General features: G+C 41.9%; 1 protein-coding gene and 1 long non-coding RNA gene across 2 annotated transcripts; one reads left to right on the forward strand and one right to left on the reverse strand.

Annotated features, from left to right (window-relative positions):
* Positions 1-1,439: 1,439 nt before the first annotated feature.
* LOC100274222 (DNA repair protein RAD23) lies at positions 1,440-12,086 on the forward strand. Its single transcript, NM_001148593.1, has 12 exons — positions 1,440-1,935; positions 2,376-2,537; positions 3,442-3,501; positions 4,131-4,210; positions 4,287-4,340; positions 9,040-9,217; positions 9,525-9,692; positions 10,115-10,198; positions 10,275-10,322; positions 10,424-10,536; positions 10,640-10,718; positions 11,777-12,086. The coding sequence occupies exons 1-12, from the start codon at positions 1,870-1,872 to the stop codon at positions 11,900-11,902; spliced, it is 1,218 nt and encodes a 405-aa protein (NP_001142065.1). The 5' UTR covers positions 1,440-1,869; the 3' UTR covers positions 11,903-12,086.
* A 2,442-nt stretch (positions 12,087-14,528) lies between these two features.
* LOC103638229 (uncharacterized) lies at positions 14,529-17,824 on the reverse strand. Its single transcript, XR_558633.4, has 3 exons — positions 17,221-17,824; positions 17,012-17,136; positions 14,529-14,908 (listed from the first exon to the last, which is right to left on the reverse strand). It is a non-coding gene; the product is annotated as an uncharacterized lncRNA (long non-coding RNA).
* Positions 17,825-19,819: the final 1,995 nt, after the last annotated feature.

Below are 19,819 nucleotides of genomic sequence, written 5' to 3' on the forward strand. Positions count from 1 at the left end.
GGCCTGATGGGTGCGATTAAGTCAAGGCTCGGTCCACTCAAGGGACACGATCTCGCCTCGCCCAAGCCCAGCCTCGGGCAAGGGCAACCGACCCCGGAGGATCCACGTCTCGCCCGAGGACCCCCTCAAGCAACGGACACACCTTCGGTTCGCCCGAGGCCCAGTCTTCGCCGAGAAGCAACCTTGGCCGGATCGCCACACCGACCGACCGTATCGCAGGAGCATTTAATGCAAGGATGGCCTGACACCTTATCCTGACGCGCACCTTTCAGTCGACAGAGCCGAAGTGACCGCAGTCACTTCGCCGCTCCACTGACCGGCCTGACAAGAAGACAGCGCCGCCTGCGCCGCTCCGACTGCTGTGCCACTCGACAGAGTGAGGCGGACAGCAGCCAAGTCCGACCTCGGGCGCCATAGGAAGCTCCGCCTCGCCCGACCCCAGGGCTCTGACTCGGCCTCGGCCCCGAAAGACGACGAACTCCGCCTCGCCCGACCCCAGGGCTCGGACTCGGCCTCGGCCCCGGAAGACGACGAACTCCGCCTCGCCCGACCCCAGGGCTCGGACTCGGCCCCGGAAGACGACGAACTCCGCCTCGCCGACCCCAGGGCTCGGACTCGGCCTCGGCCTCAGACGATGGTCTCCGCCTCGCCCGACCCGGGGCTCGGACTCGACCTCGACCTCGGAAGACAGACTCGACCTCGGAGGAGCCTCCGCCTCGCCCAGGGCTCGGACCGACCACGTCACAGGGGGGCCATCATTACCCTACCCCTAGCTAGCTCAGGCTACGGGGAACAAGACCGACGTCCCACCTGGCTCGCCCCGGTAAACAAATAATGATGGCGCCCCGCGTGCTCCGTGACGACGGCGGCTCTCAGCCCCTTACGGAAGCAAGGAGACGTCAGCAAGGACTCGACAGCCCCGACAACTGTCCTTCCGCAAGGCTCCAGCGCTCCTTCGACGACCACGACATCACATGAACAGGGTGCCAAGACCTCTCCGGCTGCCACGACGACATGTATTTAGGGCACTAGCTCCTCTCTGCTAGACACGTTAGCACACTGCTACACCCCCATTGTACATCTTGACCCTCTCCTTACGCCTATAAAAGGAAGGTCCAGGGCTCTCTTACAAGAAGGTTGGCCGCGCGGGGGAACGGGACGACGCGTAAAGTCTCTCGCTCTCTCCCACGCGGACGCTTGTAACCCCCTACTGCAAGCATACCCGACCTAGGCGCAGGGCAACACGAAGGCCGCGAGTTTCCCCTTTTGCCTGTCTCCCCTTTTTGCCTCCCTTCGTGTTTCGTACAGGAACCCCGGGGTCGAAACATCGACATATATATATAGAAACCGTAGCAATGTACGCTCATCTGGCTAATATTAGCTTAACAAAACAGCTCAAAGTCGGTCGAGCCAGCCTAACCGTGTATTGGTGTGGGCAACTTTTTTTTCCCAACCGGGCACACTTCCGTTTACATCTATCCCCTCAGCCAGCGGCCAGCGCACAGCGCAACCGCCTCAAAACACCCGCGTGTGCGTGACAGTGCAGCTAGATCCACCCACAACCTCGCCACCACTCTCCACGCCTTCCGATCCAATCACCCGCCCCTTTCACTGACGCCAGGATCAATCAGGCACGGTCCCACGGGACAGCGAGAATATCTAGGTCGACCCTGAGAGCCAGCCGCCAGGCGCTGATTTCTCTTTTGTAGCCTCCGGATTTTTTTTCGCCTATAATTACTCTTCCCCGTGCGCCCTCGCGAGGTCGAACCCCCAAGGCGAGGCGACGAAACCCTCGCCAGTCCCCAACTCGAACCTCAGTCAGGCAGCGTGAGGAGGGAGAGTTCAAGGACCGAGGCGGCGTCGGGCGAGATGAAGCTTAACGTCAAGACCCTCAAGGGCACCAACTTCGAGATCGAGGCGAGCCCCGATGCATCGGTACGGCCCCCTTCCCGTCCTTCTCACTTCAATCCGATCGATTCCGTGCAATTTTTGACCGTTTCCCTGGATTCGGGTGCGGCTCGGTACGATTTCGCGGTTATCTGGTGCAGCGATTGCGCTGCCGGCCGCTGGTAGCGCAGGGGGCTTTGATATGAATCTAGGGTTTTTATTTTGGGGGCGTCCAGCCGGCGGATGGTGGGAGCCCGTTGCTCTCTGGTTTTCTGCATTTTGAACTTCAGTTTCTCACACGGGACATAGTCTAGGGTTTGTCGTTGGTTGGAGTTTGGGGTTTGTGGTTGCGTGTGTTCGTCGTAATTATCACAGTAATGCGGCGCGGTTGCTGTACAGACGGATGATTCAGCATGTCGTGGTGTTCTATTTATGTTGCTCGGCAACGTCTCTAGTCGTGCAGCCTACTCACTGCTTGTAATTTTCAGGTTGCTGATGTGAAGAGGATCATTGAGACCACTCAAGGTCAGAGTACCTACCGGGCGGACCAGCAAATGCTCATATACCAAGGGAAAATTCTCAAGGATGAAACCACTTTGGAAAGCAACGGAGTTGCTGAGAACAGCTTCCTTGTTATAATGTTGTCCAAGGTATTTGGTGCTCTCTGTCTTATCCCATCAGTGATGTGTTCAATAATCTGGTTCTTAACTGGAAACTGTGATTGGTTTGCCTGCAAGTCGTGCCATATTTTGAGTGTTTTGGGTTGGTTGCATTAATTTCACTTTCATATCTTACTTTACTTCAGCTGTTATTGTTACATGTATGGATTGCTAGTAAAATATTAGTAGTTTGCCTTATGAATTATGATGCTCATAAGTTATCTACAGTAGATAGTTGTCTTGTTACTTCTGCTAGTGCTCTGGATGGTGCAGTCATTTGCCTGAGAATTGGCATTGTGACTGATTTCTTTGATGATTTCCATGTAAATTGTAAATTATTTCTTTGAATATCTTGCAAATTGTTATTTGATTTCCTCAACTCTGTATGACCAAGTGATTAGTCTTCCAGAATGGAAGTCTCAGATTCAACATAACACAGATTTGGATTTGAATTATTTCATCTCTTTTCTTTTCCAGTTTCTTCGTATTTACTCTCCATTTTTACTGCTCTTTTGTGAAATACAATGGCTACATTGTCAACTGCTTAGTGCATTTTAAATAAAACTCAACCTTTACTTGCTTGGTCGATGAATTGATTGCTTTCAAGGTGATAATGACAACATAAGATATTGAATGCTTCGTATTGGGTTTTGTGGGGTTTTCCCCTCTTTGTGACTGACCTAAATTTAATTACTTCACAAAAACGAAAATACAACGTTCAGAGTTATGTCGATTTCGTGTGAAGATGTCTTTTAACAGCTTCCATGACCCGTTATATATTTTCCAATTTTTAACTTCAGCTACAGTTGACACTGATTTATTTGGTTAAGCTGCTATTAGCTTCTAATCTTTATGTTCTATCTAATCTGACATGCATGACATGATTTTTTGCTAGGCTAAGGCATCATCGAGTGGAGCTTCTACCGCTACTACTGCAAAAGCTCCTGCAACTCTGGTTAGTTTTGGCATAGTTGATGTAGTTATTTTCGTATTTCGCTAGTGTTCTTCTTCGGGGTTGCAATGTAGAAGTACTTGTGTTGTAAAAATGAATTGCATTCCAAATCTTGTCTGTCTTGTGTGGGATATGAATTGGCATGTCATTAGTGTTCACATGTGTCATAGGACTCATCCATGTTTATTGGTGTACTTTGGGATATGAATTAGCAGATTTAGAATGACAGGCCTGGTGCAGTGTTGATAGCTGTCGCTGTCTCAATGAGTCACCAGGTCGAGGGTTCAAAGCAGCCTCTCCGCATTTGCAGGGGGAAAGCTTGCCTCGGTTTATCCCTTTCCTAGACCCCACTCATGTGGGAGCCTCCGGCATTGGTTTGCCCCCTTTTTTTTATGATTTCAATCACCTAATGTACATGAAGGCAAAAAAGTGGGAGCAATGATCAAATTTAATCCCTTTTTGGTACTTGTCTCATCATAATCAATTTACGCTGTTTGTACATACAAAATAACAAGTATATGGTGCATGAAACTCAATTACTCATGATGAAATAATATCTTGTATTTTTGTTTTGGCATTATTATTACCAACTGTTTTCTGATATTTTGATATGCCATTTAACTTTGCAATAGGCCCAACCTGCTGCCCCTGTGGCCCCTGCTGCATCAGTTGCAAGAACACCAACACAGGCTCCTGTTGCCACAGCTGAAACGTGAGCCATCTTCCCCCCTTCATCTTTTGTGGTAACCCTATGGTTTCTCTTATGCCATTGTTATTGTCTTACACAGGGCACCTCCAAGTGTCCAACCTCAGGCTGCTCCAGCTGCTACGGTTGCTGCTACGTAAGCTCTAGAACCTTTATAATGACTCCTTTGAAATATATCCATTTAATCTTTTGGTTTTAGAAATAAAGAACAAGATTTTATCCCACTTCTGTGTTGTTTTCTTATGTTTGTGGAAGACTGATCAGAGAATTATATCATTAGCTTCATTAATGATCTTTTATAAACTAGGATCTAATAGACTACCATTCTATAAGCCCGTGCATGTTGGACATTTATATTTTGGTTGGGTGTGCACGATGTGGATGGCATAATTGAAAATAGAACATTATAACCTTGTGACGACAAGTATTTATATAAAAGGAGCATATCTGGTGAAAAACTTTAAAAAGGCATCTAAAATCATATCTTTTTCATATTTTTGGAAAACTTGTCATCTATAGATAAAGTTACTATAGTATGCCAGACAGCATTTCAAATGGAGACATCACACCACCATTTGAGAGATACAAAAAGTGTTTTCAAGTCGTCTGACTAATCCCGATTAGTCGGCCTAATCGGTAGACTAAATTTGACCAGACCCACTAATGCGATTAGACTGACCAGAAAACTAGTTGGCCGATTAGTCGATGATTAGTCACGACTAATCGTCCGATTTGAACGACTAATCGTCCGATTTGAACTGGGACGATCAGATTAGACGTGTTTTTGTAGATGGGCTTTTGTAGCTGGGCTGCTGCATCACAAGACAAAAGCTTGCTGCTCGCGCTCCCACAGTCCTTCGCCAAGAGCGTAGTCGCCGCCGTTGCTCAAAGCCACACAACTGTCGATACCGTAGAAGGCCGTGACTGCCGTAGCCGCACAAGGACACAACCGCCGTTCGTCTCTGCAGCCGCCGCACAAGGATGCAGCCGCAACCGTCGCACAAGGACATTGAAGACGCCATGCCGCCCTTAGCCGAAGATAGAGCACCACCGTCACCCCTCGCCTACAAGTTCTAGGCGTGTGTCTGTCTTGCTGTAGCTCCCTCCCCCCTCTGACTGTAAGTTCTAGTGCTCACCCTTGATGGTGAGTGTGATTTTTTTGCTTCTCTGCTTCCCTTGCGGTGTGTTCCCTCTGTTTGATTAGATGTATGCTTAGTCGATCTGGTCGACGACTAATCGTGACTAGTCGACTGGTCGGTAGCTATACGACTAGGTTCGACTAGACGACTTGAAAACATTGGATACATATATAATAATTTAAGGGCCTTAATAGCATAATAGAGGACAATAATTTTACTTGTTCATATTTATCAAACAATTGGTTCATGTATCGCATGACTTTTGAGACCTAGAAGTTATTTGACAATTTGATCCCTTATGTATATGTATATCTAAGGTTATTTATATTTATTTATATATTATTATGTTATAGACAACAACAACAACACTTTTTTGTCCTAAGCAAGTTGGGGTAGGCTAGAGTTGAAACCTAACATAAACCACAAGTCATGTATAGCTATTTTCCATGCACTTTTATTCAAGGCAAAATCTTTTGTTTTATTCCGTCACTTGAAGTTTCTTTTTACTGCCTCTTCCCATGTCAACTTTGGCCTTTCCTTGCCTCGTTCCATTGCTACCATGCCTTAGAATCCCACTATGTGTTAGTGCCTTTGGAGGTCTCTGTTGGACATGCCCAAACCTTCTCAACCGGCGTTGTACAATCTTTTCTTCAATTGATGCTACCCCTAGCCTATTACATATATCATGATTTCAGAATCGATCCCTTCTTAGACGACCACAAGTCTAATGTAACATACACATTTTTGCATTGCTTATCTGTTGGACATGTCGTCTTTTTGTAGGTCAACATTCTGTACCATACAACATAGCAGGTCTAATCACCATCCTATAAAACTTGCTTTTTAGCTTTTGTGGTACCCTTTTGTCATATAGAGTGCGTGATGCTTGATGCCACTTCATCCGCTCTGCTTTGATTCTATGGCTAACATTTTCATCAATATCTTGTCTCTCTGTAGCATTGATCATAAATATCGAAAGGCATCCTTCTTGGACACTCTTGACCTTCCAAACTAACATCTCATTTTTTATGTGTAGTAGTGCTGAAGTCTCATCTCATATATTCAGTTTTAGTTCTAAGTCTAAAACCTTTGGACTTTAGGGTCTCTCGCCGCAACTCTTGTTTCCTATTTACTCCTGTTCGACTTCGATCAACTAGCACTACATTGTTTGCAAAACCATACATGGATGGATTTCTCCTTGTATGTCCCTTGTGATCTTATCCATCAATAAGGCAAAAAGGCAAGGGCTCAAAGTTGATCCTTAATGTAGTCCTAATCCAATAGGGAAGTCATTCATGTCTCCATCACTTGTTCGAACCCTATTCACAACATTGTTGTACTTGTCCTTAATGAGTCCAATGCACTTACTTATGTTTGTCTAAAGCCTACCTCATAACATTTTGTTGGTATTTTGTCGTAAGCCTTCTCCAAGTCAATGAAAACCATGTGTAATTCCTTATCCCTATATTGCTCCATCACTTGTTTTACTAAGAAAATGGTTTTTTTCGGGCATGAAACCAAACTGATTCATTGAGATTCTCGTTATTCCTATCTGACGATGCTCGATGACACCCCCATAGCTTCATAGTATGGCTTATGAACTTAATTCCTCGTTAATTAACTAGTACAACTTTGAATGTCTCTCTTATTCTTGTATATCAGTACCAATATACTTATACACTCGAGGTATCTTGTTTGACCGAAAGATATGGTTGAACAACTTGGTTAGCCATACTATAGCTATGTTCCCAAGGCATCTGCATGCCTCAGTTGGGATATCATATCCTTTTCAATGCTTATATAACTTCATATTCTTGTATCCTATGCACAAAGCGCCTATTGGTTTCATCAAAAGTGTCATCTAACCGAAAGGTTGTGTCTCCATTCCCCCATTGAACAATTTGTCAAAATACTCTGCCATCTATGTCTAATCTAATCCTCCTTCACCAAGAGGTGCTTTGATTCATCTTTAATGCACTTAACTTGGTTGGAGTCTCGTATCTTCCTCTCACAGACACTAGCCATCCTATATGCCCTTCTCTCCTTCCTTCGTACTCAAATGCTAGTAAAGATTATTGTACTCCCTTACCATTTGCCACACTTAGCTCGTTTTGCTGCCTTCTTTGCTATCTTGTACTTCTTTGTCCACACCCTTGTCATGGTATAAATGTTTGTATCATTCTTTCTTCTTGATAGCTCAATGGACTTTCTCGTTCCACCACCAAGTATCTTTAGCTTTACCTCTGCCTCCACTCCCTTCGGTTGCTCTACATACCTTAAGGCCACGTTCTGAATGCAGGTTGTCATCTTCACCCACGTATGGTTTCCGTCTTCTTTCTTCTAAGTGGCCTCTTTGGTGGATCTTTCCTTGCTGACTTTTTTTGTATCCCCTTTCAGTTTTCACCACTTTGTTCTCGTAATGTTGGCTAGTTTATCTCTACGGGCATGCACCTGAAAAGCAGAAGACTACCATCACAAGCTTATGTTGAGAGACATCACACTACTCAGATATCACCTTGCAAGCATGCTTGTTTACCCTCTCTTGTGAGAACAATCAATCTAACTAGAGTGTTGGCCACTTCCATGTCACTAAGGTAGTATTTGGTTCTGGAGCCTTGTTGGACAAAATAGCTTTGTTCCATTTTCTAAGAATGGAATGGCTTGATTCCATATTTGGAAGATAAGAGTGGCTTTGTTTCTTTCCCCTAGCGAAAAAGTTTGATACTTTTTGGGGACCAGTGGGGTGTTGCATATTAGGGGAATATTCTTATTTTGGAGCTGTTCTGTTCCAAGCTTCCCTTAACCAAACAATACTAAAGGTATAACAGAGCCAGTCCATTTTACCTCGCTCCTTAACCAAACACTACCTAAATGGGATTCTCTCTTCATAAAGAAAGTGTTGGCTATCAACATGTCAAGCTACCACAATGTCAAAGACTCCCTCTCCACCTATGTTTTCTCAACATAGCAATCTCAAGCATGGTTCTCGGGAAAGGAACTGTCCATTCCAAAGGCAGGCCTCGTGAAGTGGTAAAGCTGTCTAAGGTAGTGTTTAGTTCCGGAGTATAGTGGAACGGAGCCGTTCTGCTCCTAATTTGTTGTTGTTTGGATTTGTTCCATGTAGATAAAGTGACTCTAAAAAAGAAAAAATATGCTCAAATGCTGAATCATCCGGCTCTCAATATCCAAATTGAGATGATGCATCATGGGTTCATTCCTCAAATTTGGTGGGATGACTCCATTCCTCATATTAGTACTAACTAACTATTAGGAATGAGGTGGTGATGGATCAACTCATTCCATTCCACAAACCAAACAAAAATAGTGAGGAGTGAGAAGATGATGGACTAGCTCATTCCTCAAACCAAACACCCTAAAAGTCTCTTGGACGGAGCTGCTCCTTGGTATGGAGCCGCTCCATCCCAACTGGAACCAAACACTACCTAACTGAGTTACTGTTCGAAGCAGCCTCTCCGCATGTGAGGTGGGAAGGCTTTCCTTGGTGTATTTCTTCCCCAGACCTCACTTATGTTGGAGCCTCCGGCACTATGTCTGCCCTCTTATGTTATAGACATTGCATAGGATGGCTCATGCTTATTGGTCCTTGAAAGCCTACATCAAAAGTTTTCTTTATTTCTTGCTGTTCTGTCGTAGTCTAGCACAGTAATCCTGCTCTTTCATGTGGCTGTTCTACAGTGATGATGCTGATGTGTACAGTCAGGCAGCTTCAAACCTTGTATCTGGCAACAATCTAGAACAGACTATCCAACAAATTCTTGACATGGGTGGTGGTACATGGGAACGTGATACTGTTGTTCGTGCTCTACGTGCTGCATACAATAACCCCGAGAGAGCTATAGACTACCTGTATTCTGTAAGTTTTATGTTAACTTTATTATTTTATCAATGCATTGCAGCTTCATTCTGCCTCTGATGTGTTCATTTGTTTCTTTTATTTTCTGAAAAACATGCTGATTACTTTTTTCTGCTATATTGTTTGATAAGGTAAAAGGTAAATTTGTCTTGTTAAAAAGATCAAACATTGCAGGTGACATCAATTATATTTTACTAAAAGAATATTATGCATAACACATTTAGGATACTCAAAAGTTTTTTTATTATTACTCACACCAAGGATTGCATACAAGTTGTCACTGAAATCGATCTGGCTTTCCTGGTAGGGAATTCCTGAGAATGTGGAGGCTCAGCCTGTTGCCCGAGCACCTGCTGCTGGCCAACAAACAAATCAGCAGGCCGCATCACCCGCTCAGCCAGCAGTTGCATTGCCAGTGCAGCCATCACCTGCCTCTGCAGGGCCTAATGCAAATCCTTTGAACCTTTTTCCTCAGGTATGTGCTATCAAAGTATGCGTGGACTTAAACGATTGGATTTTTTACTATATATATTATATATACATATATTCACTATCCCTACATATTATGTGTGTGTGAACTGTTATACTCTTTTAGAAACTATTCACTACCCCTGCATATTATGTTTGTGGCACGACTGCCATGAAAGGAAATGCCATCATAACATTTTTCATATGATATGGATCACATCAATTATTTAGTTGCAGGCTATTTGCATGTGTGATCAATGCTTTTACACTTCCCTCTGTCGATGCATTATGAATTCATGATAATATAAATGCATCTTATCCCTTACAGCTTGCAGTTAAAGTTACCTGACATTTTCCATGTTTGTCCTGAAAGCAGTGTTCCCTTTCTGTAATATTTCTTACCTTTTTTGATACTAAATTTCTGAAAAGGGTGTTCCAAGTGGTGGGTCCAACCCAGGTGTTGTTCCAGGTGCAGGATCTGGTGCTCTTGATGCCTTGCGACAGCTTCCACAGGTAGTAATTGAGCAGCTTCTTACATACAAATAAGTAATGAGCTTGTAATTTACTAACTGTTATTTATCCTCTTCAGTTTCAAGCACTCCTTCAGTTAGTCCAGGCTAATCCTCAAATCTTGCAGGTGCTTTTACTGTGTTATTCCTTAGTATTTTTTGACATTTTATATTTTAATAGTCATTTCACTGGGTTTGGTCAATGATTGTATGATTTGTTGATTGGTAGCCAATGCTTCAAGAGCTAGGTAAACAAAACCCACAAATTCTGCGGTTGATTCAGGAAAATCAAGCTGAGTTTCTCCGCTTGGTGAATGAATCTCCTGAGGGTGGTCCTGGAGGGTAAGCAGACTGCATAATTATGTTAAGTCATGGGTACTTCAGGTGCATAATTATGGTAATGAGTCATGGGAGAAATTTTTTACATTGTGCTCTGGTGAACCAGGAACATACTAGGTCAACTGGCAGCTGCTGTGCCACAAACGCTGACAGTTACCCCAGAGGAACGGGAGGCTATCCAGCGGGTACATCTCTTTTATAACTTATTGTGTTATTTGCAGTTCATCTTAAATATTCCTTTTGTCTTGACCTATGTGTTTCCAGATAATTTGCTCATGTTTGCATGTTAATGAAAGTACAGTCCTTTTGTTGCAACACAAATTTAATGGCTAGGCAGAATGTAATTGTGAGACAAGATAACCATAGTACTTTTACATTATGCCTCTGCTTTATAAGTGTAATTTTACATTACTTCTGAAGTTATTCTTGAGGCCTCAGGTATTGTTCCAAATTTCTAGTGCTAGACACAAATCCTAAATACAGATTCTATTTTAACTTGGTAGTCGCAAATTCTAGATGCAGCTACTATTCTACCCCCTCCCAAATTTTAAGACCTTTTGGCTTTCCAGATACATTGTTTTTGCTATGTATTTAGTCAAACACTATCAAGTGCATAGCAAAAACTATGAATCTGTAAAAGCCAAAACATCTTATAATCTAGAATAAAGGGAGTAATTGAAGAGCACAATTTTCAAATCTATTTGGAATAGTTTAGCTTTGCCTCAGTTTTCTTTGCTTCTATGACGTAATTCGAGAGGATCTGAGTGGAGATGAATGGTGCACTGAAATCTGCGTAGTTGGATAGAATTGCTGCCACCATTAGGCTGTCTCTAGAAGCTATCCCATCCCTATCTCTCTTATTTTAAACTTAACTCCGTAAACTGTGTAATCTACAGTGTAAATCTACACAACTGCTGCCGACAGCCGTAAGAGCTGGTATGGATCGCATGAAACATTTTGCCAATCTGCCCCTGAACAAGGGGCACTTGTTATGCCGTACTTAGCGGTGGTAATGGCCTCTAGATTTTACACTATAAAATTTAAATTTAATGATCGAATCAAATTAGGATCGGTCTATGTTCTTTTTCATTTTTAAACTAAAATTATTTAAGTGTCCTAACTAACTTATTGTGAAGAAACAAACATTTAAACCGTGACCCATTACCACCCCTAGCCCATATTCCAAACTCTGAGCTCCTGGTTACTGTATTTTTTCTACTTACATTATTATATTCCTGAACAGCTCGAGGGAATGGGGTTCAACCGTGAGCTTGTGCTAGAAGTTTTCTTTGCATGCAACAAGGACGAAGAGCTTACAGCCAACTACCTCCTGGATCATGGCCATGAGTTTGACGAGCAGCAGCAATAGACGTGGGGTGGATGGAGGAAACCGAGGCAGTTGCAGAACAGCGAGTGTCGTTCTTATGCCCTCTGCCTGACGAGAGATACTCGGTCGTCTATGCTATGCTGCTGACTATCTTTTATTTCCATATATATTTGTTCGGAATGCTTTCTAAGTACATATTAATTCAATATCAAGCGTTACACCGTGTATGAAAGCCTGTCAAATCGTGGCCTTTGGTTTGGAGGGAAGGATTCGATTGCTCACTTGTTTTCTTTGCTCTTTTTCCTGGCGTATTGTTGCATTGTATCAATATTATGAGTTTTAGGGCGTTTTGGATTTTCTATAATATATAATATACATAAAGTATAGTGCATTGTAAAACTAAGAATCTATAAAAGCTAAAATGATCTACGATTTGGTAAATAATTTACATTTGAAATTAAGGGACTATTACTTTTGTGGAGAACACACATCTATGGAGCTTGTCTATAAGCGGTGGACGGATATCAGAAAAAATATATTCAAACCAGCATCCTTGAAAGAGAAGGCGACAGCGACAGCTCTCTTTTATTTGAGAAAGAAGCCAAAAGTTTGCTGTTTCCCTCCTGCCTCTTGCTTCGATAAGGATGGCTTATGCAGTCTAACATTGTGGTGCTGTTTGTTTCACATAATTATAACGTGATAGATAGTAGATAATGTCAAACCATGTTTATTTAAGTTTAATCACAATTACATATCACACTAGAATTTGATACTGGCCTATTCAAACTTATCGCCTCACTTTAAGTGTAAATTATTATCGTTGCTATTTACGTTATAATTTGCGAAGATGCGGAACTGAACCGTGATATAATTATTCTGGTTTCACTGTCACGATATTAAAGGGTATCTTTTCGTATTCGAGGAAGGAAGGCATAACTTGGTTATGCAATCCATCATGTAGAAGTAGAAGTCTCCGTGCATTGGTTGGAACGGAACTGCACCGCCCTCTTGCAAAAAGGTTAGGTTTCGTCGTGTACCTACCTGTATGATTGCATCGTGGGTGATGTCCCGAGTCCCGACGAGCAAGACATCATGAGTTGAATATGCGTCTGGCCAAGCGATCATCAAACGACAGATTTTGTAACATAAGATTATTCATATTACTAATTAACCACACAGAAGCAAAACGAACTGATTACTAAGGTCCCGTGTTCAGTTTCCATGTTTATATTAAACGTGCTACTCCAAGCACGACTCCAAGCACGAGTCAAGTCTGAATAGCCACGCCAGGCTTAAATTATTCATCCACGAAACGGCGCGCCCGTTAATAATACAGTGTATAGTATATATTTTATAACGTCGCAAGGTCACATGTAACCAATTAAAATATTAGTTATATAATAACTATTTTTATAATATAAGAATATAAGTCGTACATTTAATATTGTATCCACCTCTTTATCTCATACTTTATCTCATAGTGTTTTGGAGTCTTTAACAGATCACCTTTATCTACTAGTGAATAGCATATTTTCTTCTCTCTATATCTCTTTTTTCATATCACTATAAATCTAATATATGTAATATGACACCTTTTGCAGCCTGATTATATTACCTTATTATACTTGCTCTAATCAGATTAAAATCAATTGTTCGGGCTGCTGCATCTATAATCCATAGAGACAAAACACTGTAGAAACAACTTCTACAGTAGAAGCTGTTTTGGATTAAAGCCAAGAGAACAGTAGAAGCCTTTACATTTCTTAGAGCCCGCATATACACTTTATTATAGTTGCTCTATTCAGCATGACCATTATTCTGGATAGGTATATACTCCCTCCATCCAAGGATGATCTACCTATATCCCACTCAAATCATGCGCAACAACCGTTTCAGAAATTTTCAGCCCACAACGTACATATAGGGCCTGATTGGTTACCCTGATGAGACCGAACTCGGCTCCGGAGGTACAACATCTTTATACGTTCTCGTGTTTGGTTCTCCAGCCTGGCTCTAGCGATACAAGTTATGCTTGTTTGGATGACTGCATTTATAGCTGGACCTGGCTTAGATGATGCAAAACTGATAAGTGAGCTTGGCTCATAAGATACAGGATTTATTTGCGTTTCTCTGGAGCCTGGCTCACATAAACCTGCTCTAGATCAGCCAGGTCACGAAGACACAAGCCAGGATGTCTCCGTCCGAAAACCAAACAGGCCCATATAAGTCGCCTCTTCCACTTGCACATGTACCTCTTCCCATTCTCTTCTAGTGGATGGGAAGTGCCGAGCCGGAGACCAGAACTGAAGTTGTACTCTAGTTTTACTGTGTACAAGATCATTAATTGTTCGCCTGATTGGATGACTGTACCCACACGTACAATCTCGCGCGAGCCTGGCCAACCGCGTACGTCCGTTTTAGACGTACGTGTGGATGCAGCTAACATAACTTATTTTGCGTCTGTCCATGCAGCCTGCGCTTCACACGTGCAACCAACCAAACACAAACTCAGATAAAGTCAACACACGTGGTGACATGGGACGAGACGGTGCAGCTAACCAATCATATGGACATATGTATGCAAGGAGGAGTCATCCCAACGACTCCTATGCAGCATGCGTGCATGCATGTAACAAGGAGTTAACATGCAGCACAAAGAATAGGTAGATTATCCTTGGACTACTTTAACACTTAAAATAGATAGTCCAGTCTTGGACGGATCGAGTATATCATTATGATGTACAAGTCAATGATGATAGTCATAGTGAGTCCGCGATGAGTCGCCCACTGCTGTGCATCTAGCCCTCAGCACGATCGTAATGCATCATATAAGATGATAAAATTTTGGTAAACAACAAGGAAAGAGGTGAATGCACCGAGATTTGCCTAGGATAAAACACTATGTTAATGTTGTTAGATGATACTCGCTTGACGACCATCTCCCGTCCTAGCACTCGATCGAATCATCCATCGTTAGGTTCATCGACCAGCATCACTTTGAGATCAATTCGGTTCTTGTCCTCCACATCACGTGATCAACTAGTGTACCTAATGAAATGTGTGATGCACATGAACGAATGCAGATAAAAATAGCACAAGATAGGTAATATTACCCGAAGTATATCAAACGCTTATAGCAAGGCATCACAATTCTAATACGAAAACACTAAATACTTTTAACTCTCTAACACAACAATCTTGATCTTCCAGGTACTCGGACCTAATTCAAACATCTGGCAACAACAGCCATACATACGTTCTATGCCCTCCTTAGCTAAAGAATAACACCGAACATTAACAAAACATATATTCATTAATCTAGGATACCTAGGACTTAGAATAACAAACAATAGCATGTCAAGTAACTTTAGAATTACTCCACTAAACTATTATGCATAGCATACCAACTAAACAAGCATCGCATCATCACATATGATCGAATTTCCCCAAGACTATACAATATAAAAATAAACATTTGCTAACAAGGTAACACAACACTCATAAACAAATACTAGATGTTGACATAACACTAAGAATAATATCAACTTTATTCTAACTTAACCGGATCCGATTCAAAAAGCAAGTATCAATAAACCATGCATAAGCACTCTACCTTGCTTAGACATACACCAATAGACTAGTAGAACTTAGGGTCATTATTCCTAGGCACCTAAAAGTTATAATAAGGGTAGGAACATTCTATCTAACTTTCTATACCACTTTCCGAATTAACTTGCATAGGACACCAACTAACACAACATCACTTTTCTTTCAATCAAACAAGTAGAGCACTATCGCACAACATAGAGTTCCATGGAACTACATTCTCAACAACTAAAGATCTAAAGCATAAAAGATGTAATAGAGGAAGTGCTCCATAATTTCATTAGCTAGAGCATAACATCGATAGGTTACTTAGACTTGTCACCTTTGAACACTCAAAACTTAGAATGGTGATATAACTCATTTACTAACTTTCTAAAATATTTCTGTAGGCTAACTTGTATAATACTTTGACTTACTAACTTTGGATATAAAAAATTTAGGATAAGGATGAAAGCAATGCAATTAACCATTTAATCCAACAAGACCTAGAGCAAGTATCAATAAAGCAATACACCGTACTCAAACAACAAGGCATTTCATCAAATGTTTACTTACATACGCATAAGAACATAGGTAAAGCTAATTCCAAGTAACAAGTATCATGATCACATCTACTTGAATAACCCACTCCCCAAACAAAAACCCAAGCAATGGTATGAGAAGGCCTAGAGATCCACAAATCCATAATGCCACCTTCTGCTTACAATCTGTTTGAAAAAGATAACACGTAGATAACATGGACATGATAAAGTCAAAATGACAAAAGACAAATGAATCATAAGTAAATATCCACCCTCCATGATTAACTTAAGTGAATAACATAGAAGATGATATTTTCTAAGAAAAAGCATTCATGTCACCATACAATAGAAATTTACATAAGTAACACTAATAGTTCTTATCGACAAAGTGCTAGAAGTACTATACATATTCTTTGTATTACTAATTTAACCATACCTCTTGTAAGTCTAGCAATGTACTAACTAGATAGGAATGTCACATTCTTTGATTTAGTAACTAGAGTATTACCAAATATTGCATAACTCTACCGACTACACTTTTAGAAGCAAAAGACCTAAAGTGCCTACATGCTAAACATAAGTGGGCTAAGAAGACAATACAAATAGCTTAAACTATATTGCTAATGAATTATATTATACAAACATAAGGTCTATTCACTCTTGCTTCATTGATATATTCACTTAAATACTCCTCAAAAAACAGTCATTTTAAACCTAAGTTTTACATGTTGCGACTACTCCATATTTATTAACACGATCACATCAATGCAAGAAATGAGGCTTCTCAACCATAACTATTAGTCTACCCAAACTCATTACATTCAACATATCATCACAAAAACAAGGAAATGATAGGAAAGGTCGTTCCTTGCATGACACTATGAAACATCATCTAGACAATAGCAAGGAGTCTAGAAATCAATACCGCAACACACCTGCTTTACAAATAAAATAAACATCATAGGTAGAACATCTATCCAATCAACCATTCATGCTAACTAACGAGGATAGCAAAGGAGCTCACCATAACTAAATCAGACTACGGAAACGACGACGATTTCGATTCAACCATTACGTCGAGCACCAGGTGTGCGATGCGCTGGAGCTTCTTTTCTTCTTCTCCACCCAACCATCCCAGGAGTTGCTCCTCTACAATAACACATGCATACACACAATTAACCATGAGGTACTACCGATGACAAGGAAATAATAGAGCACATATATAGACCTCACCGACGACATACAGAATGACGACAAATCTGTCAGCAAGGAGGGTCAAACTCGACCAGAGAACATGGCGAGTCCAGTAACCTATTTGTTGTGTAGAGAGAGAAGACTAGGGTGCTGACGAATATGAAGACAGAGAAAGGGCATCAACGAGATGGTGAGCGATGATGGCTTGGCAAAGCCAAGCCCACGATGATGATCCTGCAGCGATGAGCGCAAGGGGTGAGTGGGGGGGGGGGGGGGGGGGGGGATCAGAGGGAGGCGAAGTTCGAGCACTGAGAGGAGGGAACTCGATGTATGGATGAGGACCGACGGTGGTCTTCTCTAGCGTGGGGAGGACCAGCGACGACATCAGGGCTAGAGAGGAGACAGGAGTTAGACATGGCACAGGCGAGTCGAGCACACAGGAGAGGCACGACTGACAAGGACAACCACCAGGGCGCCATGACGAGGATGGTGATAGGGAGGGGCTCGACCAACGAGGAAATTGCTGGCACCGAGGCTTGCAACCTTACAGTCAGAAAGGAGGGAGCAGGGGCAAGCACCGTGTGGGGGAGGGAGATAAGGGAGCAGGGAAATGTCAGCTTCAAGCAGAGGGAGGGCGGTGCGAGGATAAGGAGAGAGTTGGGCGGTGGATATAATGAGAATTCAGATTTTTCCTTCTCCAATCTTTTAATAAAAGAGATTGCAAAACTCTTAGGTCCTAGGGTTAGAGTTGGAGATAGGTCAGAATAGACTGAATCAAAATGATTTTGTCATCGATATTTTTGTTAGTACTTGATTTAATTAAAATCAGATAAAAGTTATCCGAGAATGCACACTCGACTTCTTTGCCAAGGATAACTGGCTAGAGAACAATCTATGTAATAATCTTGCGCACAATTTTTCTTGGACATAATTTCTCAGTTAACACGCTTGGTCTTGATTATAAAAGTCGAGGGCTTACAGCTTGCATTCACTTAACCAAACAATTTGAATCGACACAAAACTTGTCATTTTCTTTAGTCAATTAATTCTAACTTCGAGAAATATTCAGAATAGGCTCGGTAAACAGAGGCGAATACGACACAAGGATCATTATCTACACCAACATATCTTGCTTAGATCCGTATTCGCTGTTGAACATATAATAACACCTGGGGTGTTATAGCCCCCCCTAAAAGAATCTCGTCCCTGAGATTTGGAGCAAAAGACTTTTAAGAGTAGAGAAGCATGTAACTCTTGTCCATATCAATGATAGCATAATGTAGTTCTAAGCGAAGGCGAGTATCACATGTTGTTTTTGTAGTGGATATAACATGTATCACTCTAGGCTAATTAGAGATGTCAACTAACTAAGACAATATCTGACAAAAGAACACATAAGGTTCCACGTGTGCAGTTTTCTCTCTGTGATAACACTGTATTATCTGAGTCTGTGGAGTGAGTGGTAGATATGGGAACTGACTTCATTCATTCCGCACTACTGATGACCATTTATTAAGAGAATCCTCAACTCCGAGCAGTCGCAGTTATCCTGACTAAATTTGATGCAACCTCTTGGGTAGAACACACGGAAGAGAAGCAATACGAGTTGGTGTTGGAGGAAACAACACCGAAAAGAGTTTTCCGCATTTTGACCATGACGAGCTTCAAGCGGTAATTCCTTGGCACCTTCTTAAGAGCTACGACTATGAGAAATTTCTGTTAGTGATGATCAGTCTTAACAAAAATGTCAAGAATAAAACACATAAACTCTCAACATATCTTTTAGCATTTGGATAAATCGGGTGGTCTAATCTTTGGTCTACGGTTAGTCGCTAAATTCTTGATTTATCATTGTGGCGGAGGCTCAGACTATGGATCGGTGGATGTCAGACAACATAGTTGACTTATTGTTAGCCAAAGGATCCAAGCCCAAGAAAGGTAATGGAGACTCAAGAAATATATCAGTGAAGGTGATCAACAACTGTTGACTTCACAACTGACCAGCTTCATCAAGCACTAGCATGACTCCGTTTGGCCACATATGTTGAAAAATCACATGTGAGGCGATCGAGGCACGACTAGAGCTATTGTCAGGTTGTTACCAGTCAGCTGAGGATGACAAAGTACCCCTACCCACAATGCTGAATTAAGATACATATGCTCATAATCCAATCCAATATGTCACATGATCTGCGCACATGTTTATAATCTTCACTTGATCTTGATAAGGGCTTCCTTAGGATAGGTTGAACTAAAGTGACTTTAGACAACTCGAGAGAATGATCTCCAAACTCAACTTTTTGTTCATGATGCTAATGCAAGTTAATAAAACCAACTTGTTAAACTAGTTCTGGACATTGAGTAAGTCCTTTTATTACCAATTGACAATCCAATGGTTGAGAGTTCACATTTGTCTGTAGGAGGTTGTGCATTTGAATAGAGATCCATTCGGTCACGTTGTCATCCACTTCTTTCACACAAGACAAACTAACTTGGTTGGAAATGCATGGATCAAATAAGAGAGCGAATGAAAAAACTCCTACATTTCAGTAGGGGAGTTGATCACTATTATGAGAACTAATCGGTTGTTGAAAGGGAAATTGCCTCAACATTTCCTATAATCCATTTTGGTGTTTGA

Source organism: Zea mays, chromosome 9 (assembly GCF_902167145.1).
Source record: "Zea mays cultivar B73 chromosome 9, Zm-B73-REFERENCE-NAM-5.0, whole genome shotgun sequence".
NCBI classification, from domain to species: domain Eukaryota; kingdom Viridiplantae; phylum Streptophyta; class Magnoliopsida; order Poales; family Poaceae; genus Zea; species Zea mays.

What these genes read in the sequence shown, in the direction of transcription:
- LOC100274222 (NM_001148593.1), top strand. Translation starts at nt 1,870, where the DNA reads ATGAAGCTTAACGTCAAGACCCTCAAGGGCACCAACTTCGAGATCGAG. An exon ending in AGGCGAGCCCCGATGCATCG is followed by an intron (nt 1,936 to 2,375) that starts GTACGGCCCCCT and finishes TGTAATTTTCAG; the next exon opens with GTTGCTGATGTGAAGAGGAT. An exon ending in CTTTGAACCTTTTTCCTCAG is followed by an intron (nt 9,693 to 10,114) that starts GTATGTGCTATC and finishes ATTTCTGAAAAG; the next exon opens with GGTGTTCCAAGTGGTGGGTC.